We start from the raw sequence: 27944 nt of genomic DNA, 5'->3' as shown, positions 1-27944 counted from the left end.
CTAATGGAAACAAGTCGATTAAGTTTCATGGAAATCATTTCGAGGGCTCCACGTGTTTGGGTTCCTGTGGCCCTGGGCTGGGCTGATTGGGATGGTGAGTGGCCAACGCTCCCCTTTCCCTGTGCGCTTCCCTGACAGCCGATGAGCCCCTGGGGTTCAGGCCTGGAGCAGGTAGCGTGCTGGCCAAGAACACAGAGTCCTGGGAACTTGGAACGGGCTCCGCTTTGCTGGCTGCCCCTTAAATGGTTACAGTGTGTGGTGAGCAGAGCCAATTTGTCAAAGCCAGGGGCACCTCAGTCTGCCAGGCTCGCTCTTCCAGAAGTAAACAGTTTCCTGAGGCACGGTGGAGACAGGGAAGGACAGGGTGCTGGGCAGGCCACCCTTGGGGCTGGTGCCTCCAGGCAGAACAAACAGCTGGAGGCCCAGACACTGACTGCGTCCGTCCATCTGTCCGGGATGGCGCTGTTCCCTGTGTGCGTCAGCCAGAGAACGTGAGTTGAGAGCCTGGCACAGTGGGTGCCTGGAGCCTGCTGTTGTCCCTGGGGTGACAGTAGAGGACTCAGAAAGGAACAGGAAAGGAACTTGGACCTCAGCTTTGCCTGGCAGGCTCACTCAGTATCAATTACAATGAAAACATGAACTGCAGCAGTCCCCCCTCTTTCCCAGAGAGCAGTTCCGATCAGGGCAGGGTGGGAGGTAGGATCCTGATTACACATGGGGAAACCGAGGCTCCAAGAGGGAGGAGAGTTTGGCCCGCTGTTTCCTAGGGGTTGAAGCACTGCAGTCAGCTACAGAGACGACCTCACTTATGTCTCTGGCCAGAACTTAACAACCAGGAACCACGTGGTCAGACAATCCCTACAGAGTTCTCTGATCTTCTGCAGACTTAGGAAGCCTTCCCCTGGCGATCAGATGTCTTTACCGCCTCCCTAATGTGCTGCAGTCTGGCTTTGGGAGAAAGGAAGAGACTGGCTGAGCCTTTGGGAAGTGTCCAAAACAAGACAAACAGGCAGCCTAGCTCAATCTGCATGTAAGAAAAGAGGCCCAGAGAGGGTAGGGACCTACTCAAGGCTGCGCAGCGAGATAGAAGCCAGGAGTGCCAAGGTCCCAGCCTAAATGATTGAGTGTGTGTATTCACAGAGGGTAGATGCCGCCCTTGACTTCCCATCCTTCCTCCTGTGGTCCTCAGGGTTGCGTGGGGTGACAAATGTCAGGGTTTAACCTTGCTTGATGAGGGTTGGGAGAGTGGGAAGAAGACACCGGGCTGTTGTGCCACCCAGAAGACCCCTCTCTGCAGCTCGCTGTGCAAATAGCTCTTCCTGCACTTTGGCACCAAGTCCCTGACAGCCGGGCATCCCTGAGAGCCCCCTGCCATGTCAGTGCCAGGTCCACCTTCCTTCAGAATGGCTGCGACATTCCTCCGTCCCCCCCCCCCCACCCCGTCTTCAAAGTCTCTCTTTTATTTCCTTGTATTCGGGGTCTTCGTTTATAGAAAGGGCCCCTCTCCTAAATAAGCTCTATGTTGGATCTTTATTTCCATCTCCCTTCGCACCTCAGCAATTGATGGACCAGGGCTTGCGGTCAGTCAGGGGAAACCAGAATGGCTTCCATTACACTATTTAAAAGTAGAAAATCGAAGCCCGCGGACCCACTTGCTGCAGACGGTTGACAGTCTCTGGCCTTCTCCTCTTGCCTGTTTTACAGATAGAAAAAAATGTGGTTCAGGGAAGACTATTTTCCTGCTTCCAAATTTGCCAAGCACCTATTTTGTGCCAGGCCCTGGATCAGGTGTGGAGGACCCAGGGGTGAATCGGAGCCAGCGTGCGCTGTGCTGGCTTTCTATTGCTGCTGTCACCAATGGTCACACCTGCAGGAGTTTAGAGCAGCACGACTTTATTAGCCCCGCAGTCCTGTAGACCCCAAGTCTGACATGGGTCTTGCTGGCCTAAAACCACCATGTGGGCAGGGCTGCATTCTTTCCTAAAGGCTCTAGGGGAGAATTCCTTTGCTTGCTCTTTACAGAGAGCTGCCCACATTCCCTGGCTCTTCCTGCTTGTTCAACGCCAGCAACTTGGCATCTCTCTGACCTTGCTTCCACAGTCACATTCCCTCTGTCTTCTGGACTATCCCCTCCCCCTCCTTTTTTTTTTTTTTGTACTGGGTATTGAACCTAGGGGTGCTTTACCACTTGGACCTTTTTATTTTTCATTCAAATCCATCTCATTAAGTTGCTGACACTGGCCTTGAACTTGCAATCCTCCTTCCTCAGCCTCCAGAGTCACTGGGCTTAGAGGCATGCACCACCCCACCTGGCTCCTCTCCCCCTTTTGCAAACCCTTCTCAGTATTCTGGGCCCACTTTAGACTCCTGGAGACTCTCTGGGTTTTCTGGCCGGATGATTGGCAACCTTTGTTCCATCTGCAACCTTAATCCCCTTTTGCCTGTTAAGTGACCCAGTCTCAGATCCCAGGGGTTAGGAGGTGGGCATCTTTGAGGGCTACTCTGCCTACTCTTAGGGATCCAGAAATCATAGTGGGAACTGCTATGATAGGGACACAGAGGAGGGGACACCTGACCCTTCTGGGGTCGAGGCAGGTACCAGGTCAGAGACGAGGGCTGACCTGAGCCTTAGAGAATAAGGAGCTGGCCAGGTGAGGGGGCAATGGAAGAGGAAGGTGTTCGGGAGGAAGGAACAGCAAGGGCAAAGGCCTGGAGGGGACAAGAGAGTACCTGTGCCATCGTGGTGAGGCATGGAGAGGCTGGGCCTGCACACATCCGGGTTGGGGAGCTGGAACGGGGGCTGCACGTGTCCTGAAGGCAATGAGGAGCCCTTGAGGAACACTGAGCAGGGGACTGACATGTGAGAAATGCCACTCTGGGGCCTCAGTGGAGGTCTCTGAAGGGAGGAGGGCCCGAGGCCAGCATCCAAAGTGAGGTGATTCCCGGGAAGAGGTGGTGGAGACCCAGCTCGGTCAGGGGCAGGGGACAGGCTGGTGGCAGGAGAGGGCAGCTCAACACGTGGGTTCTGGCCTCCTAGTCTGACGGGATGTTGGGATGTCCCTGGGCAGGGAGGGGGTGGAGGAGGAGCAGGTTTGGGAAGCTCCCCTGAGTGGGGTGTGAGCCAGGGGGAGGGGATAGGAGTGGCAGGCAGCATTAGCAGGGGCTCAGTCATGGAGACCTGGGAGGTCACAGGAAGTGCCCACTGCCCTTGTCGTGGTTGCTACCATTACTTTTCATCCTCTCCTTCTGTTCCCCCAGGACCCTCCGTCCCTAGATGCCGCCATCCAGCACGCCTTGGCTGGCCTCTATCCCCCTTTTGAGGCCACAGCACCTACGGTCCTGGGTCAGGTGTTCCGGCTCCTGGACTCTGACTTCCGGGGAGACGGGTTGAGCTTCCTCTTGAATTTCCTGATCCCTGCCAAGCGCCTGTGTGAGCAAGTTCGCGAAGAAGCCTGTGTAAGTCGGGAGGGCGGTGGCGCCAGGGACAGTCTCTCCCAGAGGGCCAGGGGCTGGAGGGGAGCAGAAAAGCAGGTGGGCAGAGGGGGGTGTTGACTCATAGAAGAGCTGAGGACATGGATGGTTTTCCACATATCATTGCTTGTCAGCTCCCAAGTGGAGCAGGAGGGTCACTTGGCCCTTATCCTCTGACATCTGGGAGTCAATTACACGTGCTGGTGGCAGCAGGAGGAACCGCTGCAGAGAGGCTCTGGGGGGGATGCTGGTCCTTAGGAGCCTGCCTGGGGCCTGGCATCCTGGCCATCACCAGGCTCCTTGGCCAAAGTGGGGCACTTCCATGGCTCTCAGCGTTTGTCCCTTGGTGTGGTGGTCTAGAAAGTGTTTTCAAGGTCAGGGTCAGGTGAGGCAGAGTCAACCCTCGCACAGCCCTGAGAGCCAGGGCCCTTCAGTGCGGCTCCTGGGTACCTCTCTTCCCGTCTCCATCCCCAAGCTGTTCCGGATTCATCTGGAGAGGGCAGGAAGCGGGTCCAGGGCTGAGGATTCTGGGGTCCTGATTCTGTGACGTCCTCGCCCACAGGGCCCCTACTCCCACTGCCTCTTCCTGCACGAGGGCTGGCCGCTCTGTCTACGCGACGAGGTCGTGGTCCACTTGGCACCGCTCAATCCCCTCTTGCTGCGCCAGGGTGACTTCTACCTCCAAGTCGAGCCCCAGGAGGAGCAGTCCGTCTGCATGATGATCAAACGCCTCTCCCTGGACCTCCGCACGGTGGACAAGAAGCCCGTTCCCGAGTCATCCTACCCTGTGATTTTCACCCAAGAGTGGCTGGAGGCCATCAACAGTGACTTTGAGGGAAGTCCCTTACACAACTGCCTAGTGGCTTCCGAGAATGGGATTTCCCCTGTGCCTTGGACTAAGATCGCCAGCCCAGAGTTTGTGGATGACAGACCCCCAGCTGTGAACGTCCCCTCCCCAGCCTGGGGCTCCCTGCAGTTAGAGGCACTGGATCTGAGCACCCCCCAAGAGCTGCACCAGGCCAGCTCCCCAGGCAGCCAGATGCTTCTTGTCCCGAGTTTGGCCAAGAGCAGGGGCAGGACGTCTGGGGACAAGTATCCAGGCCTCATCAAGGTGGAGCAAGCCAGGCCTGGGGAGGTGGCCCTCAGGATGGACAACATGGACAGCCAGGGCTTGGCAGGAGACTACGTGGCTCTTCTGGACCCTTCCCAGGAGAGCAGAGGAGGGTCTCCCACTAAGGAGCTGGGGACACCTAGTGGCTGTACTTTGGGGGCACTGGAGGAACTATCTAGAACTGAGGAAATTCCTCTGTCCGAAAGACTACTGTCCCTCTCTGAGTCCAGTCGGGGCCCTTCCTTGGGAAAATGGGCTTGTGCAAAGCCAGCAAGCTCCGAGGATGAGCCCTGTGTTTTGGGCTCTAGGAGGAAGATCAAGAGCAAATCGCCTGCCCACGACTCAGACCCACAGCCCCAGGGACCCTGCCTTAATGTCCTCGGGGAGCCACTAGACTGTGACTCTGGCTTCAGGGCAGGTGTCTCAGAACAGATGGCTGCCTCCAAGGTACAGGGACCTCTGGGAAACCCAGAGACCACGGTCCAGCCCAGCCCTGGACCAAGGCAAACGTCCTCTCCCTACTTGTCCCCAGCTGCCCCGGCTGCCCCAGCCTCTGATACAAATATGGACAAGACCAAGCAAGAAAGTGGGAGACATCCCCAGCCCACGACGCGCTCCAGCCGAAACACCTCCTCCTCCAGGTCTCCCATTCCCAGACTCAAAGTCTCCTTCTTGAAAGGGCAGAGGCAATCCCCGGTGCCCGCGGAGAAAGCCTCGCTCCAGCAGGATGGGCCTTGGAGAGCCCTGTGCTCACTCTACCCTCCTAAACCCTCCCGAGCCAAATCCCCAGGGAAAGGTAAGTTGCCCCGTGCTCTGCTGGACAGGGAGCTATCATCTGGGTACTCTGAGACCGGGGTACAGGGTGGTTCTGGTTGTGAGGGGCAGGGACCACTGGGCTGGCTTTGCTTCAGAGGTTTAGTGTAGCATGCTAGGGCTGGAAGGCTCACGGGCCTGGGATTCACTTGCCCAAGTTCACATCCTAACTTTGCCATGCACTGGCTGTGTGACCTCGGCTAGGTACTTAACCTCTCTGAGTTCAGGTTTCCCTCTCTGTGGGATGGGGATCTCATCTACTTGATAGAGATGCTTTAATGGTTCAAAGAGATACTAGAAATAAGGCTCTTACACAGGGCCTGGCATGTAGTAGGTCAATACATGTAAGCTCTATTGTCCATTCCAGGGTAGAAGACAAAACATTTCGCCTCAGAAAAATCCATCTTCTGCTTCACATCCTTTACTTTGTTATTGCTTTTCCCCAGATGGAACAACTCACACCAAAACATCTGGCCCTCCTGCTGACTCAGACCCACAGACTGGGGGAGAGGCTGGCTTCTCGGAACCTTCTGAAGGCCACCCAGGAAGAGGCCCCAGCCTGCAGGAAGAGTCCCCTGGGCCCGTACCCAGGACTGGAGCCCTGGGTGTCGAGGTTTTCCACTCCAGGATAGCATGCCTGCCAGGTCCCGGGGGACTAGCAGGGAAGCGGAGGGAGACGGGAGGGAGCTGGGAGTCCCAGAGCGTCCTCAGACACGGGTGGGTGGAGAGGAGGTCGGGAAAGCCCAGGAGGCCAGTGTTCTAGCCCCAGCCTCCCTGGGCCTGCTTCCTCACCTTTCCAGGGAAGGATTTGGGTTAGATGAAAGCAATTCCTAGGTATCTATCCTCTAGCCATCTACTCACCTGCCCATCCATTCAAATCCCAGTGAGGCAGCTAAGATAGAGCTGGGTTCCCTAGAAGTGCAGCCCAAGACAAAGATGAGCAAGCTGTGGTCTGACCCCCACAGGGAGCTCTGGAGCCTGAATGACAGTCATTAACTGCAGGCTGATCCTGGATCTGTAGTCACTAACAGCAGGCTGATCCTGGATCTGTCGTCATTAACTGCAGGCTGATCCTGGATCTGAAGTCAATAACTGCAGGCTGATCCTGGATCTGTCAGTCATTAACTGCAGGCTGATCCTGGATCTATAGTCATTAACTGCAGGCTGATCCTGGATCTGAAGTCAATAACTGCAGGCTGATCCTGGATCTGTCAGTCATTAACTGCAGGCTGATCCTGGATCTGTAGTCATTAACTGCAGGCTGATCCTGGATCTGAAGTCAATAACTGCAGGCTGATCCTGGATCTGTCAGTCATTAACTGCAGGCTGATCCTGGATCTATAGTCATTAACTGCAGGCTGATCCTGGATCTGAAGTCAATAACTGCAGGCTGATCCTGGATCTGTCAGTCATTAACTGCACGCTGATCCTGGGTATAGATGCAGGGTAAGCCAGTGATCTCGTTCAGCCAAGGGCAATTCTTGAGAAGGAGGCACCTATAAGCCATTAATTGCCAATACTTCCAGCCTCTGGGGAATGAGTCCTCTGCCTACCAAAGGGTTTTGGGTGAGGCATTATCAATATCCAATACTGAAAGTATTATTATTTCTGTTTAATATTTGTGCAGTAAATATTAACTGAGTCTCTGGGTGTAGCACTGGGGATTTATTAGGGAACAAGTCTGATGTGCTGTCTGTCCTCAGGAAACTTATATTCTAGTGGTAGAGAAAATTCAACAGCTTATTAAAACCTGACATAAGAGAATTAGAACCATGAGGAGTCCAGCCCCTGTGGAGCACAGATGGGGCCCTGGCTCAGGCTTCTGCTGGGACAAGTTAAGTGATATAAAATGCAATTGTACAGTGTGAGTGGGCAGTGAGCAGGTGAAGTGTTGGAACAGCGTTCCAAACAGAGGGAATAGCATGTGCCAAGGTCTAGGGACACCGGAGACCTCAGTGCTTTTGGGGAACGGACTCTCCTGCAATTCTATTTTCCTTCAGAGATTTCTACATCTCTGCAGGATCCTGGGCACCACCTGTTGGTTCACAGCTCCTGGTGGGCACTGTCTGTCCTTCTGGTCACTCTGATTGGAACTTTTGTCGCTTGTTCCCATGTGAACTGCCCACAGGGATCTCACCATTCTCTGGGGCTGCCATGTTCCAAGAGCTCGGCTTTTGTTCATGGAGGGTTAGGGTTAGGGTTAGGAGAACTTGGTTTCAGTTCCAACTCTATGGTCAGCTCCTTGGGTAACCTTGGAGAAGTAGCTTGCCTTCTCTGGGCCTCAGAAAGAACCTGGCTCCTTGTCACTTTTGCTACATTACCTGTGTTGTAATTCTTGGGGACTGCAGCACACGCAGCTGGGTCCCAAGTGCCTGGCACACAGTATGTGCTCAGAAGGGACATGATGAGTGAACAGCACCCATGTGGATGCTTCCTCTGCTCCCGCCTTTGACTGCCCTTGGCCTTCTCTTCTCCAGGGATCCTGTCCTTGTCCCCCAGTGACAACTCCCATGGCCATCCCCCATCACTAGCTGCTCCCTCCCTGCTTTCAATGTTGAGATTCCTACTCTACTGTCTCACCCACGGCCCCAATCTTAATTATCTTTGGATCCTCCTGCTCCCCAAACTTCAACCCATCCTCCCAGCCGCCTTCTCACTGTGTCCCCCCAGTGGCCAACATGTCCTCGGTTGCTCCTTTGCGGCTTAGACGCCCTGCTCATCCTTATAATCGCTTCCTCTCGATGGCTCTCGACTCCCTTGCCTTTCTCTGTCCCCTTCACCCTTACCTGGAGAAGCCCCGGAAACTCTCCACCTGCTACCCCTGCCCCTGGACAAAGCTGGGAAAGTCACACCACCTGGTGGGTCACATGGACCCTCCTCCACCCTGGGTCCTGAGTGACCTTTCACCGTCCTGAGCCAGTGACTTCTCTCCTCTGACCGTCAGTGCCCGCCCCCATACCCAACTGCAGTTTCAGCTGGTGACCTTCCTTCGGGTCTCACTGAGCTACCGTAGTCACCTGCCCACCACATCCAGGCCACAGACGCAGCAAACCTCTGGGGACTGTCCTCTGTGTTCCTATCTGAGGCCAACCCCCCGGGGCACTGCTCCTCTTTCCCTACTTGAGACACCCTTCCACCACCTCACCTGGTCCCCCTCCCGCGTCCGTTGCCACCAGCACCAGGACACCCGGAGCCCTGCCCGGTTACCAGGACCCCCTCAGGCCCCAACATCGTCACTGTCCCCTCTTTCTCTCACATGGGAACTCCACCCAGGAGTGGCCGTGCTCCCTGTCTCTGCACCCTCTCTCCTCTCCACTCACTCTACGCAGGATTCCTTCCCCACCTCGACGCTGAGGCAGGTTTCGTCCAGGTCACCGGTGACTTCTCGTTCCTAATGCCAAAGAGAGTGAAGGGGTCCCTGATCTTGGCCTCGCCCTGAGACCTCAGTGCTCTAGACCTGCCTTGGACCTTTGGTCTTCATCATTTCAGCCCCGTGGTGCTCTGTTTAAGAATCCATTTACCCTTGTTTCCCGTGTGAAGGCTCTAAGTTGCTTGCTCATTCCATTATCTGCCATCTCTCCCCCACCCTCGGCACAGAACGCTGCCAAAAGGTACAACAGGTTTTCCGGTGGCTGTGGGTAGCCCCCTGCCCACCCCTGTCCCAACCTGCCCTTCCCATTTCCATCTGAAATGCAGAACCCAGGGTGGATATCACAACTTCAATCTAGGGTTCTGAGGTGACCGTGATGGCATTTCCGGCACCAGTTGTCAGGCCAGGGCAACATTTGGGGCAAAGAGGTCTCCTTGGCCCAGTCAAAAGCAAATCACCGGGACAGCTGCTTGTCATTCTATTCAACTCAGGCAGCACTGGCTGTGTGCAGAGCCCTGTTTCAGGCAGAGTTTAATGGGAAACAAGTCACATGAATTAGTCTCAATCACAGTGTTCCATGACAGAACATCCTGGGTGCTCGGACCCTTCGCTACTCAAAGTGTGGCCCAGGGACCAACAACCTGGGCCTCACCTTGGAGCTTGGAGGAGAGGCAGAGTCAGGCCTGCTGAGTGACGGTCTGAGTTCTGGCAAGAGCCCCAGGCACGCGGGATTTGGAAAGCACTATGCTAACCCTGCCTTCACTGGTCCCAGGCTTGGAGGGTGTGAGCCCGCGTCGTGCTGAGCACCGGGAAGCAGCAGAGAGCTTGACCCAGGGTACTCCCTGCACGGCTCAGTCTCGCAGGATGTGACAGAAGCCTGTGTTTGCTGTGAGAACCCAGGGTGGGGGACACGCTTATATAGAGGGCAGGGAACAGGGACAGAGGAGCCAGTCTGGGCCAGAGGCCACAAGGGGAGACATCATGCATCAATTTGCTGGGACTGACAGGACACAGCGCCACATGGACATGGTGACTGAACAGATATTTCTTTCTTCACTGTGCCCTCCCCCTGTGTCCTCATTGGCCTCATGACCCCCACAGGAAGAGTGAGGCACCCAGCCCAGATCCCCGGGCAGGACACAGCCTGCCAAGGTCCCAAGGCTGACAGCCTGGCTGGAGAAGGGGACAGAGACGCTGCTCACAGCACAGCTGCCTCTCGGGGATCCCTGGTGCGACAGTCTCTCAGGAACTGTCTCACTTGATCCTCAAAATAACCTCATCAGCTTGGTGTTTCATTTGTCTCGTGGAACAGATGAAACCGAGGCTGAGAGATGCAGGAACTTGCCCCAGGACACGCAGAGTCCATGCCGAGCCAGGACGGGAGCCCCTGTCCCTGTGACTCCAGAGCTCACCCCACAGGCTTTGCCTCCCAGGGTCCCCTGTCCGCAGGATGGTCCCAGGGGAGTCAGCCACCTCCTCTGTGGAGAGGGGTTCAGAGAAGGCTGCTCTCAGGAAGTGACTTTTAGGCTGGGTCTTTGATGGGTGAGGGGTTCACAGCTCACAGAAGGAGGAGAGAAAGGGCATTCCAGGCAGGGGGACCGGCATGGAGGCCACAGAGGGGGTCCCACAGGCAAGGGCTCTGCTCAAGGGTGTCCTCTGTCCTCCAGGCAGTCGAGACAGGAAGGGGCGGCCCCTGCTTCTGGTGTCGACCGCAGAGGCAGCCTGGGAGGCACCGTGGTGCTCGGGCTCCGAGGTCACCAAGCTGCTCTCCTACCTGTGCGGCATCCCCAGGTAAGGGCCGGGCCGCCTGACCGCTCCACCTCCACCCTCTCAACCCCGCCACGGGGAGACTCCCAAGGTGGAGGGGGGGAGGGATGGACAGGTGACTTTCCAGAACATGATGTAGAAACAGAGGGACGTTGACGGTCCCTGGTGTTTGAACTTGAGAGCCCCTCGCCTCAGACTCCCCTGATGGGCTGTGAAAACAGATTGCTGGGCCCCACCTCCCGTTTCCAATTCAGTGGGTCTGGGGTGGGGGGCCTGGGGAGCTGCATTTCTGATCGGTCACCTGGTCACACCAGGGACCACACTTTGAGAACCACTGTTATAGTGTGGGGGAGGGGCGCGGAGAGCTACCTTCAATTAGCAAATCAGAAAAGGTTTCCCTGAGGAGGTGATAATTGAACTGGCATCTGAAAGATAAATATCTGATGGAAATGTGAAGGGGTGGGTGAGGGAGGGAGGGAGGAGGGAGAGAATTAAAGCATGAATGTGAGTGAGATGGGGGTCCAGGCTGGTCTCCAACTCCCTTCCTCTCACTGCTACCCCCCACCCCCCTGTCCTCAGACTCCATGTCCGCCTGGCGGGGAAGAGCCATGTCCTTCCCTCTGAGACCAGCCCCCAGCCAGGGCAGCCTTAGAGTGGAGCCTTGGGACTGTGCACAGACCCCCCACCCCACCTGAAGGTTCACTGCGGGGGGGGGGGGGGTAGGGTGAGGGACCCAGGGCACCCTTGGGGACCTTCTTTCATGCAGGGAGTCAGTACTGCCACCTGCTGGCCACTGAGGTTTTTCTTCCTCTGGCCTGGTGTCCCACTGATTTGCTGTGTGACCTTGGGGAAGTACCTTCTCCTCTCTGAGGCTCTCCTGACAGAAGGAGATGGCCAGTGGGTTCTGAGGACCAAGGGGGGGTCCCAGTGTCAGGGGAGGGAATTGTGCCTTGGGGACTTCTTGGTCCCTTGCACAGCTGGCCTTTCCATTTGTGCTCTGAACAAACATTGGTGAGACACCTGCTCAGGGCCCGGCTTTATGCTGGATGGTGCTGGGGACCTGAGGAGTCTCCCAACAGGCCCTGTCCTCGAGGGGCCTCCAGGCTCCGGGCAGAGACAGGTCTGGAATGAGTCACTGTTCCGGCAGGGGCCTAGCCAGAGACGGGCAAGGTGTGGGACGGGAGGTCAGGGACCTGGTGTCACCTCCCAGAGACTCTCCCTGCTGGCCACTGCTTTGCCTCCTGTGCCTCGGTTTCCCCTTTTAGGACAGTAACAATGGCAAAGTTTTGTAAAAAAAAAAAATTACATCTCTCCTGTGGTGCACAGTCGCTGGGTGCATGACATCAATGACCTCATCTGTCCCCACGAGGCCCCCTCAAGCTGGTACCATTATTATTCAATTGACTCAGAGAGGTACAAGAACGCGTCTAGGTCACCAGATACTAAAGGCAATGCCACAGCTCAGCACCCACACGGGGCCACCTCTGGTTTTGTCTGTGAGTTGGATGATTGGAAGAGTTGAGGCAGTTGGGTTATGATCACCTTCCTGATCATCGGAGTGACCAAGGGCACTTGCAATCACCCAGACCCACCCTGTACCTGCTGCCAACTGTCTCGGGGGACAGGGGAGGAGGTGGGATGAGGAATCCTTATTTTAACAAATGCGGACACTCGGGCCAGTCTGGGAAGTCCTGGTGTAAACGACAGAGCGTAGCCCCCGTCAGCTCAGCCCAGGGCTGTGTTGGCCATGGGGAACCGACTGCAATTTAAAACGTCTGGTCTGATGAGCAAAGGTATCAGTCTGAGTCTCTGCCTCACAGCTCTTTGTAAGAACTGTTCAAAGGAGAGAATGTCTTTCTCCAAAGGCCCCAGGGAATTTGCCCTCTCATCTCATTGGGCAGAGATATGTCACATGATCTCCATCTAGACCAGTCACTGCCCAGAGAAATCGGGTCACTCAGTGGCCTCCACCAACCAGAAGCCAACCCCTGGGGGTGTGGGATTCTTGAATTAAATGAGGTTTCACCTCAGGTGACCCACTCCAACTTTATAAGTGACTATCTTTAGGACTATTGGGCCTTGGGAGAGGATGCATGGGCCAGTGCGGGGGCCTGCGGTAGAGGCAGTGGCCTCTCCTGGAAGAGAAAGGGGGGGCTTCCAGCAGGGAGACCTGGGGCTTGGCCCTGCAGGGTAGGCCATTCACCACTGAGTCAAGACTCCCAGCAGCCAGTTTCTGCGGCCTTCCATTTGGTCTTGCCACCTGGAGAGTCCCCAGGGCTGCCCAGCGAGACGTCATACTGTTTTCCAACCACAGGCCCGAAGATAAAGCCAAGGGGCTGGTGGTCGTGGTCGATGCCAGGAATCAGCCCCCACAGCCTGATCTGGTCAGCGCCCTGCAGGCCACCCAGGTGAATACAGACAGAGTGCCCCAGCCCTGCCAGCCTTGGGGTCACCTGGGGCCTCTGACATGCTTGGAGCATGCGGCAGGCTCAGGGTTGGAACCAGGGACTGCTAACAGCTCAGGGCTAATGAGCTTTAAGTCAAAAGGACTTCATTGGTTCATGTAGCTGGACAAGCCAGGAGTCCAATCCAGCTCGGTAGGTCTCCATACAAGGGCTCCGACACTGTCACCAGACCATCCCTTCTCCCCATCTCTGGCCCTGTCCTCCTGGGAGGGTGCCATCTCTGACAACCCCCCTCGGGCGGCCATAGGGTCCCTGCAGCTCTAAGTTCCCATGGTCTCTCACTTACATCCAGCAGAAAAGAGTGAGAGATTATTTCCCCAGAGTCCAGCAAGTTTCTTGTGTCTCTCTGGTTCAGACGTCCAGCCATTACAGAATCCCAGGGCCAGGGAAGGGCACCGCTGCGACTGCCTTAGCCTCGGGTACCAAAACCTCATCCCAGAGCGGGCAGGAGGGAGGAGAGTCCCAGCTGACCCCGGGCAGCAGGGGCGGTGGAGGTTTGCCACATGCTCAGGTCTGAGCCCTCCTTCATAGACGGGCAGACTGAGGCGGGTGGGGCAGGGCATCCAGGAAGCCTGCAGCGCAGCCTGGGCCTGCTGCTCTCTGCACTTGGAGTGCTTCCTCCCTCCAGACAGCACGCAGTCACTCCCACCCTGGCCACTATGGGACGCATTTGCCTGTGTCTTTCCAGGGCGGGAGAGGCCATAGAGGGATGGGAGGCTGAGGGGAGGCTCGGGCAGAGCAGCCTGAAGCAGTTCTCATTGACAGGCTCTGGCCCCGGCCCCGTTCCGCAGCCTGCTCTTCCTGGGGGAGAAGGAGGATGCTCTCCAGCTGCAGGCCTTACCTGACGTCCAGGTGAGCAGGAAGCCGCTCGGGCAGTTGAGGACGGGGTTGTTGGGCTGGAGCTGAGTGGGGGTAGAGAAGATGGAGAATTGCAGAGTGGACAGGTCAGGCCTTGAAATGATCTAGGGTAGGGGAAGAAGGGCGAGGGCTGGGGCTGCCCCTCTCCAGGCTGCCTCTGTGGCAGACATCACCCAACCATCACTGGATCATTCCCTCTGGCTACCCCAGCAACTCCTGGTGGACACTGCCACGTGACGGGGAGTCGCACGTGACATGGAACCTACTTGAAGTTTCGCCTAGTCAGGCCATCCCTTGTCTCCAGACGGGGAGATCAGGCAGACGGCCACCCAGCAAACCAGACAGAGCAGCATCTCCTGACCCGAGGCCCAGGGCCTCATCCACGCTGTCCCGGCTCTGCTTGTGGGTTTTTTTTTGGTACTCGGTTAAGTACCAGGGGCACTTAACCACTGAGTCACATCCTCAGCCCTTTTAAATATTTTATTTAGAAATAGGGTCTCACTGAGTTGCTTAGTGCCTCACTAAGTTGCTGAGGCTGGCTTTGAACTCTCAATCCTCCTGCCTCAGCCTCCCGAGCCGCTGGGATCACAGGTGTGCACCACTGTGCCTGGCTCTGATTGTGCCTCTTTCCCTAATTAATACAGCTGGAGTTGATTGGGAACGTGGCAGGAGAGCCCTGAGCTCCCTTTAATTAGTACTGTACCCCAGCCTCTGCCCCACTTCAGAAACGGTTCAAAAGGCCCCTGCTTCCTGATCAGTAGAGGCACAGTGTGAGCTGGAGGCTGTACTCCTCAGCCCTGGGTGTGCCTGGATTGTGGAGGTTGGTTTCTCAGCAACAACTCCTACGCTGAGGAGCCGCCTACCCGGTGGGAAGTGGCCTGGTGTCAGGTCAGGGACCCAGGCAGGACAAATCTCTTAGGGATCTCGTCAAAACCTAGGCTCTGAGTGGGGCCTGGGGTCCTGCGTCTCTAGTGTGCTCCAAGGTGCTGCTGATCCACAGCCCCCTTTGATGATCAGGGATGGAAGATGGGCCCCAAACCCTGCAGACTCCACCCCACCCCAAGCCTGGGTATCTAGAGCTGTCCCCAGGATAAGCCTGAAACTTCAATGCCTGGGAGAAGCAGTCACCTTGTCCCTTCCCCAGATCTTTGGGGACACTGTTAGGCTTTGGTGGCTTTTCTCATCAGCCTTGGCAGGTCACTAGAGAACAATGCAAGGATTCTAGGGAAGGCTTATCACAGGACCCGCTGCAATCAGTTTGTGTGATTGCCCCCCAAAAGCTGGGAAAGAGCCAAGCTCAGGTGGAACAAATGCTGCGATTGATTAGTGATGTCTGCCTCAGGCACAGGCCAGCGACCGGCCGTCCCAGTGCTGTGGAGCTGCTGTCTTAACCCGGGTCTGGTTCTGGATTGTGATTGATCAGAGCTTCCAGAGAGATCGGGTGCCCAGAGAGCAACTCTGCACTTTCCCTCTGGAAGACGAACTGGTGCCGGGGCAGGGATCTAGGTGGGACCTTTTCAAAGTCTGTTCCCACAGTGAACCCTCTGGTCCTCCTGACTCACTTCTTCTGTCTGCAGATGGAGGTGCTGACCTCATTGAAGGCCCTCAGCCACCACGTGGACCCCAGTCAGCTGCCAGCTGCCCTGGAAGGCCCCCTCCCCTACTGTCACAGCGAGTGGGTGCAATTCTTCCAGGTGTCTACCATTACAGCCTTTAGCCCTGTCCCTCCTTCTCTTCTCTCCTTCACAATCCTGCCCCACGGAGCCACCAACCCTGTCAGGTTCAAACGGATGTTTACCTTGAAGATGGAGAGTGGAATGAGTAAGGGCTCAGCAGGGCCAGCTTGCCTGAGTTCCGATTCAGCTCTGGCTGTTTGACTTTGGGTAGGTTACTCACCTTCTCTGAGCTTTGGTTTCCATCAGCAAAAATGCAAGGGGAAACAATAGTACCTCTTCATGGGGTTTTTGTGTGAACTGGATTAATGTGAGTAAAGGGCTTAGGCGAGTGTCTGTCACATGCTGAGAGCTATGTGTTAGCTGAAAACAAATGACAGGTGTCTGTTCTGCAGACCTACACAACTCAGGGAACTGCAGGTCTGTGGGGGAGGCGGAGGAGCTCCCTCCTGTATGGGGTAGGAAATAAGGGAACGGCCAGTGCTCGGCTCCTTCCTGCAAGCCACGATCCCTCCCAGCACACCCCTGTGAGGGGGCATTTCTGCCCAATTTAACACCTGAGGACACACCAGGAGGGGTTCCCCAGGACAGCCCCGATCCTCCGCTCAGAACATGGAGAAGCCACTGCCCACAAACCCTGCCACTGCCCAGGGCCCTCCCACCTAGTGCCGCTCCACCTTAGCCTGTTCCCACCCGGCCGCCGTTCCTCTCTGTTGGGAGCTGCCCTGTGTACTCTGGTGTGTTTAGTGGCCCTGCGGTGTGTGTGGCCTCTCCCTACAATTAATGGCACTCAAAAGTGTCCCCAGACATTGTCGAGTCTCCCTGGGGTCAGGTCACCCTCTCTCCCATCGGTTTCTGTTTGTTCAGGAGGCAGCCTCTTCAAAATCACGTCTGGTTTGGAGCGGGCAGTGGGTGGCCCCGCACACCCTGCAGTCCCCACCTTGGGCTTGGCCAGCTGTGGAATGAACAAACTGTGGGAAAACATTGTCCCTGCAGTGAACACGCACAGGCTGTTTCCTTGTCATTACTCCCTAAACCGCGCTGCGAAACAGCTGTTTACAGAGGGTTCCAGCGTGGCAGAGATCCTAGGTGACGTCGGGTGATTTAAGCACACAGAAGAATGTGCACAGATTATGTGCCACCACCATGCCACCTTACATAAGGACTCCTACCTGTGGAGCTTGCTGTCCACGGGGTCCTGGACTCACCCCACAGATCCCCAACGGTGACTGTACATTCCAATTTCAGGTGATATGTGCCGAGGAATCTCCTTCCCTACTCATCCCCAGGTTCCCAGTTCCCTTCTCCGGGGGCTTTTGAATTTGTACTTCAGCAGTCAGACCTTTCCTTTAAATGAATCTGACCCGGAGACCCAGAATCCAACATCGATGAGGATGTCCAGTAGGCTCTATTCTAAGTGGCTTCCCAAGTGAGTCCATCCAATCCTCACTCGACCCTACAAAGCAGGAACTCCTGTGGCCCTCATTTCAACAGAGGAGGAAGAGAAGGCCCAGAGAGGTTAAGTAACTTGCCCAAGGTCTCACAGCTAGGAGTGGCAGAGCTGGGCTGAAGTGGGACCAAGCCAAGGATGTCCCCCTGATCCTGTCCTCTTACTTCCTGTCTCCCCCTCCTCACAAGGCTCTGGGAGCATCTCTTTCTTTTCTCCTTTCTCCTCCCTCTCTCATTCCCAATACCAGTGGTTCCCAAAGTGTCCCCCCAGCTCCCAGGCCAGCAGCAGTAATGTGGCCTGGGGACTGTCTACAAGGCACTCTCCTGCTCTGCCCGAGGGGACCTCAGCAGGAAGCTCAGCGCGGGTCCTGGAAGTCCATTTCACTATCCTTCCAGATGATTCTGAGGCATCTGAAGCTTGGGAACTGCTGCCTAATGCCCCCGGGTCCTCCTGGGTGGCGGGGGGTGTCCTCCTGCCTGGCCCAGGCTGACAGCCCGCCCTGGCCTCTGTCCTGCAGAAGATGGACCCTTTCCTTGCAGACCTGCGCCAGGCCTCGGCGCTGCTACGGGCTTCCATCGAGGCGTTGGAGAAGGGGGACCCCCCTGGGGGGGTGCAGGTGAGCCTGGAGCGGAGCCACACCACCCCCAGACTCACGGACCCCGGGCTCAGTGAAGGGGACAGAGGGAGGGCGTCATGGTCCCTGTCTTGTTCATTCACTCTATGAGTGTTTGCTGGGCTCCCGTGATGTGTCGCACACTGGGGCCTCAGCCTGGGGCCAGCAGACTCCCCTCTGCCCTGGTGGGGCTCATGCTGGGGGGCAGAGGTGGTCATTCCAAATATAAGCAAAGAAATAGACCAGTAGTTGCCAATTGTGCCAAACTACCATGAAGACCGAGAACAGACGGAGGAGGGAGGGCCTCTCTGAGAGGTGCATTTGAGTTGAGGCCTGAAATTCAAGGAGTCTGCTTTGGAGGGAGACCTTGCTCCAGGCAGAGAACCAACGGGTGCAAAGTCCCTGGGGCAGGGTGCTGTTTGGGGCGTGCAGGAAGCTGGAGTCACTGTGGAGCTGAGTGAGTCAAAGGGAAGGAGAAGAGAAGCTCTGGAGGATCTTGTAGGTCCAGCATAGGCTGGACCCACACACTGGGCTGGGACTCCATCTTGAGCAGACAGAGAGTCACCCAGGAGTTTTGATAGGGGATGACCATCTGCACTTTCCCATCCTTGTAACTGCCCTGGGGAACTGGCTGTAGGGGGACCAGCAGAGGCTGGAATGGGTGTCCCAAAGAGAGACGACGTCGGAGCTTGGAGGATGGTGGGAGTTGCCATGGTGATGAGAGGGGCGTGGCTTGAGGGGCTGAGACTTTGTGGAGGAGCCCAGATGCCACACTAGGGAAGTGAGGCTTGATCTGGGGTCGGGGGCTGTGGAGGGGGAGTGGGGATGGAGCCTCAGGACCCCTCCCTCTGCTGGCAGGACGCTGCCAGGTGCCTGAGCAAGTCCAAGGAGCTGATGGAGGCGGTGCTGAAGGACCCGGGCCTGCTGGGTCTGCAGCGGGAAGGTGGAGCCACCCTGGCCGGGCTGCAGCGTGAGGCCAGCAGACTGGACTCCAACCCTGACGTCAGGTACAGACGCCCAGGCCCTCCTCCTCCCCGAGCCTGGGACGCAGAGGAGCCAGGGCCCATGGAAGCCCAGGACCAGGCCTTCCAGGGGTCTGGCTTGGCCGGAGGCCCAGTCACGGGCCCCCTTTCCTCCGTGGCCCTCAGGGGGACCTCGCCTCCCTGTTTCTGCTCACCCCCATGGACCAAGCCCTTTTCTGGCCCAGACATTGGGCTGAGCCCCTCCAAAGCCCATCTCATTTATTCCTGGCAAGAACCCTGTGAGGCCCAGAGCAGCCTCATCTGGGGATGGTGACCGAGGCTCAGCCAAGTGAATTAGCAGCCAAAGATGGCCCCCTGGGGACCCAAAGCCAGGACGGGCCCTGCCCTCCCAGCCAGCTGCCCGACACGGCCCAAGAATCTCATGGCTGTCAGGGGTCTCGGGGGAGCCTTGGGATAAATGACAGACACCCCAGGAAAGCACCGGCTTTCTTCAGTTTACAGAGAGGGGAAAAGTCCATCCAGTTTAGACGGGGCCTCCCTAATCTGAACATCAGAAATAAATCCAAAATGCTCCAAAATCTGAAGCATTTTGAGCACAAGTGGAAAATTCCACATTACAAAACTTTGTTTCATGGGCAAAACTATTTAAAATGTTTTATAAAATTGCCTTCCGGCGACATGGAAGGTGTGAATTTCGTGTTTAGACCCGGGTCCCCTCCTCCAGGGTAGCTCATAATGTATAGGCAAACATTATAGAAAGTTTCAAAAGAATCTGAAACACTTTGGTCCCAGGCGAAGGGACATTCAAACTGTAATTACATTGCTCAGTAATTGGAAGGTTTTTCTCTGGACACAACTACTTATATGCTGAAGTCAAGTGAAAAGTTTGCATAAGCTTTTAGGAACAATTTGTTTATTGAACCAGCACCTCGGTAGCATTAAGGGATTACGAACATGAACTCATTTAATTCCCACTGCTGAGGTAGAGCCCAGTAACATCCTTGGGACAGCCGAGGAGCCTGAGGCACAGAGAGGTTAAGTAACTAACCCAAGGTCAGACAGCTGGGAGGTGGTGGGGCCAGGACTTGAACACAGCCTGGTCTCAGAATCTCATGGCACTGAGTGGCTTCCATGGACTCAGGGCATGTTTAGGCAGATGGGAGCGCTGGCAGCAGTCGGTCCTGGCGCCAGGTGTAGGGACACCTCCCTGCCCCTCGCAATGCCCAGTGGGGCTGGCGCTGTCTTTCCCAGCATGCCCCTGCCACACCTCTGCAGCTGGGCCCTCCTGTCCACCTTCGGTCTCTGCAGACCTCTGGCTGAGGGCAGCCCCACCAGGGGGCGCTGTGGCCCTGCGCGAGGCGCTGCAGCCCCGCCTCCTCCCTCCTGCGGCTCCGTGCTGGCGTTTACAGTCCCCTAAGCACCGTCACCCCTCGGCCTGCAAGGTGGCCACCTGGGGGGCTGCAGTCAGGTGTGGGGCCCCGCAAAGCAGAGCTCCCTCCTGCAAAGCAGGCTCTCTACTGTGTTCCTCCTTCCTCCTAAAGACGGACAGATGCTCCAGGGCAGAGGGGAGCGGCTGGGATTTGAGATTCCTCCCACACCCAGGGTCGCCATGCCCGGAACCCCATCCCGCCCTCCTTTCAGGTCTTCGGCCATGTTTAAAAAGTCCTTGCAGAAGCAGCCCTGGCCTGTTTTCAGTTCAGATGCCATGAGAGTCCCTGCCCTCTCTGGACCCCTGTGTTCCCCTCTGTGAAGGTGCCAGGGCTGCCCATGCACCCCATGCGCCCCATGCCGGGGCACATCACGGGTGCCAACACCTATCACGAGCTTTATGTGCCTGAGGGTGGTTCTCTCTGCGGCTCTCTAGAGGTCCCGAGGAGCTTTAGAAAGCACCCCATGTTCCGGCTTCACCCAGAAACCAACTTCATTGGCTTGGGGTACAACGTGGGCTTTGAGATTTCTCAAAGCTCCTGGGGCAGGCTCTGGGGTGTAGCTGGCATGGAGAACCCAGGCTTTCTACCATTGAGTCCTCACAGCCACACTGTGAAGTGGGTTCTGTTACTATTCCCACTTTACAGATGGGAAAACAGAGGCACTGGAAGGTGGAGAAGTTTGCCCGAGGTCCCATCAAAAGGCTGGGATTCAAACCCAGGTCTGTTCAGCTGGCTTCCTCCGGAAGAAGGAGGGCCTTTTCATTTCCTGCTGTGTCCCCCAGTCCTCCTGATCCCACTGAAGCTCTTAGGTTCCAAGGCTGAGGCCCAAAGAGACGCAGGGACCTGCCTATGGCCACACGGTGGGCCAGCAGCTGGGAGCCCAAGGAGGGCCACAGAGCTGGGGGCAGGCCTGTGCCGGGCAGGAGCACAGGATGGGGTGGGAGGGCACGTGGGCTTCTCTTACCTTCCTCTGCCTCCCAGGAGCCACCTGGCGGAGGCTGCTGCCCTGTATGGCCTTGTGGATGAGCAGCTTCACGTCCTGGTCACCGCCTCCAACCATCTCCTGGGGAGGCTGGAGCTCCGCGTCCGCCTGGGCCACCTGGAAGCCGCCATCCTCCAGGTGAAAAGGGAGGCTGGCCGGGAGGTGGGGCTCTGCCAGGCTGCCCTCCCCAGGCCGACCCCAGCCAGACGCTTAGTGCTGAAGCAAGGACTGGTGTCCCTGGGGCAAGGTACATGACATGGCAATTAATAAGTTCTTAAAGGGTAAAGACATAATGGCAAGAGCTGCACTTATTGAGCACCAACTGTGTGCCAAGAGCCTCTGTGTACCTCATCACCTTCTAACTTCATCTCTTGCCCATGATGAGGACGTCCAAACCTATGTCCTTGCCCCAGGTCAGCTAGGGCCTCCCCACTGCACAGGCGAGGACACTGAGGCTGGGGGTGCGCCACCCGCCACGTCGCACACGGGTCTGACTTGGGAACCTGCACAGCACCACTTGGTCTGGCTGCCGGTGCCTAGAACCAGCGCACCCTTCCTGCCCGGGGCTGCGCCCACTGCCCTAGAGATGGCCTGGCTCGGGTGCCTACGGATGACCTCATTATTGGGGCCTCTGTGTCCTCGCCTCTTAATTGGGGATGATATTAGTGCCTGGCACCCTGGGCTTCAGGGGCTGAGCGGGTCAGTATGTGCTCTTAAGACACCCCAGAGTAAGAGAGGAGCCTCCACCCATGGGGTCTAGAGTCCCCCTGCACCCTTGGCCCCTCTGAATCTCCACGCCCACCCTGTTCCCATTGATCAGCTGAGGCCAGAAGCGGGCAGTGACGAGCTCCGTTTGCCCAGGGAGTTCATGGCCGCCCCGTGGGCCCTCCCCTGCCCCTGGCGGCTGCTTCTCCAGCGTTTTTCTGGCCCCCAGGGACGAGGAGCTCATCACCCCTGAGGTTGTCCCTTTTATGGCTGGGCAGCATGAGTGGTTAGACGAAGCCGAGACTCGCCACCCTGTGACATCATCCGCACCCCGTGTGCACTGAGGGCCTACTGTGTGCAGGGTGCTGGCCAGGCCAGTTCCCCACCAGGGCCCTGCCTGGGGGTCCCATCCCCTTCAGATGTTTGAAGAACATGGCCTCATGCCCTGCCTCCCCCAGGCTCCTGCCCGGAATCAGGAGGGCTGAGACCAGGCTGGTGACAGTGCAGGAGGACCTTGGCCTCCCAGGGAACCAGGCAGCCGGCAGAGGGATGTCTCCCTAGCAGCCCCTCAAGTCCAAACCTGTGTCCTTGCCCCAGGTCAGCAACTGGATGGAGCAGGAAGGCAGCCAGTGCCTGCAAGCGCTTGCCCCCAAGGACGGAGGCCTGCAGACGGTGGAGAGGGCCCACGCGGAGTTTGAGGACTTCTTCCTTCAGGCTGCAGTGCGTTGGGAGAACCCGGAGCAGGACGGGCGTGGGCGGATAGGGCCTTAGAGGGGGTGGCCCTGGTGGGGCCAAGAGGTGGAGGCAGGACAGTGCAAGAAAACTCACAGAGGTGACATCCAAGCCCCCAAAGGGTCAGCTTGGATGCCACCTCCTCCGGGAGGCCCTCCCAGACCACCACACCCAAAGAATACTTAGAATCCCAGGGGGTCTTAAGATACAGATTCCGGGGTCTTGCCCTGACCTGCTGTCGGCCTCAGAGAGCAGGGCCAACAAGCTGTGCCGTTGACAAGCTGAGCCCGGGGCCTGTCCCAGCAGGGAGCTCTCAAGCCCGTGGAGGACGGATGGGGCTGGGAGACAGGCAGGGGAGCCAACAGGGAGAACTGGGGACACTGAGGGCATGAGGGCACTTCTGACCAGGATGTGAGGTCAGAGAACTTTCCAGAAGGAAGTGAACTGAACTGCCAAAGCTAAGACCTGGGGCTGTCCAGCGTCCTCCCTGCTCCTCCTGTCCCGCCCCAGGAGCCAGGCCCTGCGGTCCCGGGTGCCATCGCCCCCCCACCGATGGGAAACCGAGGCTCAGCAGCCTCAGGCTCAGCTGTGGGCAGTGGGAGGCGACTGGCTTCTGGGGAGGCCCCCACGTGGGAACCCAGGGGACATCCCGTCTCCCTGCCCAGGCGCAGTACCGCCGAGGCCTGGAGCTGTCCAAGCAGGCGGCCCAGCTGGGAGCGGCGGCCGGAGCAGCTGGTGAGGCTGGAGGGACAGAGTCCCCAGAGCTGGTGGCCTTTGCCCGCACCCAGCGGGCCTTCCAGGCAAAGCTGACCCACTTCTACATGGCGGCCGAGAGGCAGCGCACGGACCTCGAGACCTTGCTTCACCTGCACCGCTTCTGCAAGAAGGTGAGCCCGTGGCCCCTGCCTAGGCCCGTGTCCCCTGTCCTTGGGATTGGGCGGGTGGCGGAACAGGGTGGCTTAGGCTTGGCAATAGGCTCTGGGCATGATTCCCTCCCATCGTCCTGGGAAGGGGACAGAGCCCCGGGCAGAGGAGGAGCTGGGATTTGGACAGCTGCTGACATGCCCAGTGTCCTCCTCCAAGAAGAAGAGACAGTGGCATCAGAGTCCCTGACACAGGCAGACGTGGCGATGGCGGAGGGGGTGGCGAGGTCCTTAGGAGACCCCTCTGTGAGCCCCTCCCACACCTCCCTTAGTCCCCACCCCAGCTGGGGTGCCAGCGCTGTACCCATCTTACAGACAGGAACACCGAGGCCCAGAGAGGGACGTGACCTGCCCAAGGCCACCCAGAATCCCGGTGTCAAGCAGGGTTTGACTTGAGGACCCTCCTAACTCCACGTAGCCAAACCTCTCATGTTTCTGAGCAGGAGATCAAGGCCTACGGGCAGCAGGCAGCAGCCTGGGAGAGCTAGGACAGGGACCCACAAGGCTGGCCCCTGGTCAGCGGACTTGTCACTAGGGACAGTGTGGGAAGAGCCTGACCCCTCCGCCTCGCAGTCAGGCTGACCCGGCCAGCACACAGGATGCCCCAGAGGGCAGTGTGAGCTCATGCCGGGAGGACAGGCCCCCCTCTGTCTCCTTGGGGCAGCAGAGGACAAGGGGCAGTGAAGGGATCCCCTCCCTCGCTGCCCAGGGGCTGGAGAGGCAGAATCTGGGACTCAGAGTCAGGGACACATGTGTTCCTTGTCACCGCAATGGCAGTCTGGCTGCCCTGAGTCTCAACGCCCTGATGATGATGGAGGTGGTAGTAATGATGGAGGTGGTGGTGATGATGGTGGTGGTGATGATGATGGAGGTGGTGGTGATGATGGTGGTGATGATGGTGGTGGTGATGATGATGGTGGTAGTGGTGGTTGATGCTTATGTAGCCTGTATAGGTCAGGCTCTGTACTAGTCGTTTCACATCTTGTTTTATTGTCACATGGACCGAATACTAGCATTACACCCATTTTACCTATGACGAACCAGACAGATGGAGTAACCCACCCAGGGCCACACAGCTGGGAGAGGGGCAGAGCTGAGATTCAAACCCAGACCCTCTGGCCCTAGTGCCCGCCTTGCTGGGTACTGAAAGAATGAGATTAAACCTAAGTAACCCCTGCACAGGACTGCTCGGGTCTGGAACCATTATTAGCACCATGATTGTCATCATCATTAGGAGTCGTGCCCTAAATGCCACCGGCATCTGGAAGCTTCTATCCTTGCTCACTGATTTCAGCCCAGGGGCCTCCCCTGGATCAACCAAACTTGCTCCGGCTCCTGGGCCTTTGCACGTGCTATCTTGGCGGCTGGAAACCTCTTCCTGGGACTTGGCTCCTCTTGGTTCTTCCTCTCTCAGCACCCATGGGCGCTTCTTTCTGAGGCCTGTCCTGACATCCCACAACCAAACACCTTTCTCTCCTGCCACCTGCTTTATGTCCTCAAGGACTCACTGTGGAAACAATCCTGCTTCTCACCACTCGCTCACCACCATTCACAGCTCCCCTGGGCGGTGAGCTCTCTTTGGGACCAGGTCCAAGCAGCCCACTGGTGCGGAGGCAGATGAGTGAGGAGGCCAGAGAGGAGGGCGGACTGGGGAAGACTGAGAAACCGGCTTGTGGCAGGCTAGGAACTGTATCCCAGGTGGTGGCAGGCCAAAATTGGAGTCCTGCCTCCGACGACTCTCACTGTGTGTTCTTGGCCAGGCGCTGCCCCTCTCTGGTCTGAATTTTCATCTGTGCAGCAAGGGATCAGGCAAGATGGTCTCTGGATCCCTGTCCATGTCTGTCCAGGTTGGCTGGGAATGTCGAGACCCAGACAGACAGACAGGACAGCCCGGTGCCATGCTGGACCCCAGGTGGGGCATCTTTGGCACTGAGTGGTAATAACATGATGGTGGCGCTAAGGGAGATTTATGCAGCCCTTTCCTGACCATAAGCTCCATGGGCTGCCACAAAAATGAAGCCATTTATCTGAAGACAAGTTCCCTTAATCTGGGGAAAGATGGTCTCAGTGGAGAAACGCCTCCCGGCCCTGCAGCCCGGGGGCTCGCTGACGGCTCCGAGTTAATGGAGAGAGATTAGGTTCCTCATGAGCTGCTGGGGACGGAGGCTCCTTTGCAGCCTGCAGACGTTTTGTGGCGGAATCCAGGCCAGGCAGAAGAACCATGGGGGGCAGGCACCCAGCTGGAGGGAGGCCCCTGGGGCCTGACCGTCCACCCAGGCTCGGTCAGTCTGTTTCTGCCCAGCGAGCTGCTTGGAGGACGCTCTGGGAGGCAGGAGGATGGGAGGTGGAACCCCAGCTCCTCCCTGCTGGCTCTGAGACTCAGGGCAAGTCATTTCACTGCTCGAGGGCCTCAGTTTCCCTCTCTGTAAAATGGGTTGCTGGTCCAATTCAGTGTGATCCTCCAAGAGACCCAGAGAGCCTGGCAAACAGTCGGCACTCAAACACAGTAGCCAGACTCCTCCCTCAGCACCACCTGCAGGAGTCCATCCACCCTGAGGAGCCACATCTTCAGCTCTTAAAAGACTTCATGGCTGTCTGGCACAGCTCCCACTTTACAGGAGAAAATGAGCCCTAAAGAGAAGTCAGTGCTGCTGGCCCCATAGGTCTATTAGAGGGTGGCTGAGGAGCCAGGGGTGGTGGCGCACGCCTGTAATCCCAGTGACTCAGGAGGCTGAGGCAGGAGGATTGCAAGTTCGAGGCCAGCCTCAGCAACTTAGACCCTAAGCAACTTAGTGAGACCCTGTCTCAAAAAATAAACAAGTACATACATAAAAATTGAAAGGGCTGGGGCCGTAGCTCAGTGGCTGAGCACCAGTAGCAATCCCTGGTACCAAAATAAAAAAGGTGTCTGAAGAACCCAGGGGCACTAGAGGCTGCTTCCAGGTAGCAGTGGGCATAGCTCGGGAGAAAAGGGGGAAGGGAAACCATTGTCGTGATCGTCCATGGGGAAAATGGCCTCCAAGCTGGGCAAGCCCTAGCATTCGCTGGACTGATTAATCCAATCCAGCAACACTCAGCCTAGAGCCCCCGGCGCAGAGAGGCACGCCCTCATGTCCTCATGCGGTCTCCACCCCTCCCTCGCCCGCAGATGACCTGGTTCCACATGGACTGTCAGGACCTGGTGACCCAGCTCAGGCTGGGCAAGGCCCAGAGGGCCAGCCCTGCGGACCAGCGCCGCCTCCAACGCTACCTACAGCGACTGGCATCCGAGTTCTCGGCGGAGAGGCTCACGGCCATGGGGCTGCAGGTGGCCTCCCTGAGCCAGGCAGGCCTGGGCCAGGGCCCGTGGGAAGAGGCCCAGGCAAGGCACAAGGAGATCCAGGGCCTCCTGAGGAAGGCGCTGGTCCCCTGCCTGTGCCCAGGGGCTCCCGCTGCCTGCCTGTCACACCCAGAGCTCAGAGGGACAGCTACCAAGGGCCCCGGTCTGAATGGCGAAGTCGCTTCCAAGGGGAGGGGGGACCTGCCCCTACACGACTCTCTGGGGGTACAGCACTTGCCCAAGTCGTCCTGGCCCCCTCGGGTTACCAGAGGGAAGCAGCCTAGAAGTTCCCAGCCAGGTCCTCCACCCCAGGAGGCTGGCCGAGCTGTAGAGGCCGTCGAGGACAAAGGCCCCCACGAGCTCCCTGAGCCGGCCCCGGAGAGTTTTCTGGCCACCCTCTTCTCCTGGCAGCGGTCCCCCAGGCAGAGCCGGGTCCCCTGCCCCACTGGAGGCAGCTTTTCCTCAGAGGGGACAGACTCACAGACATCCCTGGAGGACTCACCCCAGACAAGCCTGCCGGCGTCTCTCTAGCCGGGAGCCCCCGTCAATCACCAGGCTCTTGGGGTGGCGGGGGGAGGCCCGGGGAGAGGAGGAGCGGGGAGCCCTGGTGAACCCCATCCAGTTGTGCGGTGGAGCACTGATTTCCCGCATTGCCTGTAGCGGGAAGATGAGGACGCGGTCCTGCTCCCAGCACCCAGGAAGTCCTGGTGCAAACACGTGTGCGGCACAGCGAGCCCCGGAGCCCGGTCCAGACCCAATAAAGCACCGATTGGCCCAGACTCTTGCTGTCAGCGGGAAGGCCCTGTTGGTCGAGACCCTCCCAAGGCCTCAGGGGTAGGAGCTCAAATGGCCACCTGGAGATCACGGACCCGCACACGCCTTCCCTGTGGGGAGAACCCTAGTGGCCTGTTGTCTGGGTCTCCCTGAGACAAGAACTGGGGTGTGCGAGTGATCCCAGGCACCGCTGGGGGAGAATAGGGAGACCCACAAAGGTGTATAGTCAAGCAAATCCCCAGGGGGGCTACCGGAGTTCAGTGCTGCTGGGGACCTCTGGAAGACAGCGTGGAACACCTAACCTGCCCCAGAGCCACCTCCTAGAGGACAGGGGGTGGGTATGTGTCCCTCGACTCCCAGGCACTGGCACGGGTGGACTGCAGGCCATGCTGGCTTCATGTGCCCGCAAGGGAAGAGCTGCTTCCCACTCCATCTCCTGCTCCCCCGAGGGGCTGGGCCACCTGCTCAAATTCAAGGAACCCCCCAGAACCCGGTCCTTGCATTC

General features: G+C 57.7%; 1 protein-coding gene across 1 annotated transcript in view; it reads left to right on the top strand.

The window, feature by feature from the left end:
- Kiaa1755 (KIAA1755 ortholog) overlaps window positions 1-27408 on the top strand; it is a 33354-nt gene extending 5946 nt beyond the window's left edge. Inside the window, exons 2-14 of the mRNA XM_071607379.1 lie at window positions 3259-3456; window positions 4034-5378; window positions 5842-6039; window positions 10433-10556; window positions 12847-12940; window positions 13763-13849; window positions 15433-15549; window positions 17496-17594; window positions 18450-18598; window positions 20986-21124; window positions 22289-22411; window positions 23089-23310; window positions 26495-27408. Coding sequence (XP_071463480.1) covers window positions 3259-3456; window positions 4034-5378; window positions 5842-6039; window positions 10433-10556; window positions 12847-12940; window positions 13763-13849; window positions 15433-15549; window positions 17496-17594; window positions 18450-18598; window positions 20986-21124; window positions 22289-22411; window positions 23089-23310; window positions 26495-27196 — 3597 coding nt within the window. The 3' untranslated portion in view covers window positions 27197-27408. The remainder of the gene's footprint in view (window positions 1-3258; window positions 3457-4033; window positions 5379-5841; window positions 6040-10432; window positions 10557-12846; window positions 12941-13762; window positions 13850-15432; window positions 15550-17495; window positions 17595-18449; window positions 18599-20985; window positions 21125-22288; window positions 22412-23088; window positions 23311-26494) is intronic.
- The last annotated feature ends 536 nt before the right edge of the window (window positions 27409-27944 follow it).

Source organism: Marmota flaviventris, chromosome 2 (genome assembly GCF_047511675.1).
Source record: "Marmota flaviventris isolate mMarFla1 chromosome 2, mMarFla1.hap1, whole genome shotgun sequence".
Lineage (NCBI taxonomy): Eukaryota > Metazoa > Chordata > Mammalia > Rodentia > Sciuridae > Marmota > Marmota flaviventris.
Note: the sequence above shows the minus strand (reverse complement) of the source record. Positions and strands in the feature narration are given on the sequence as shown.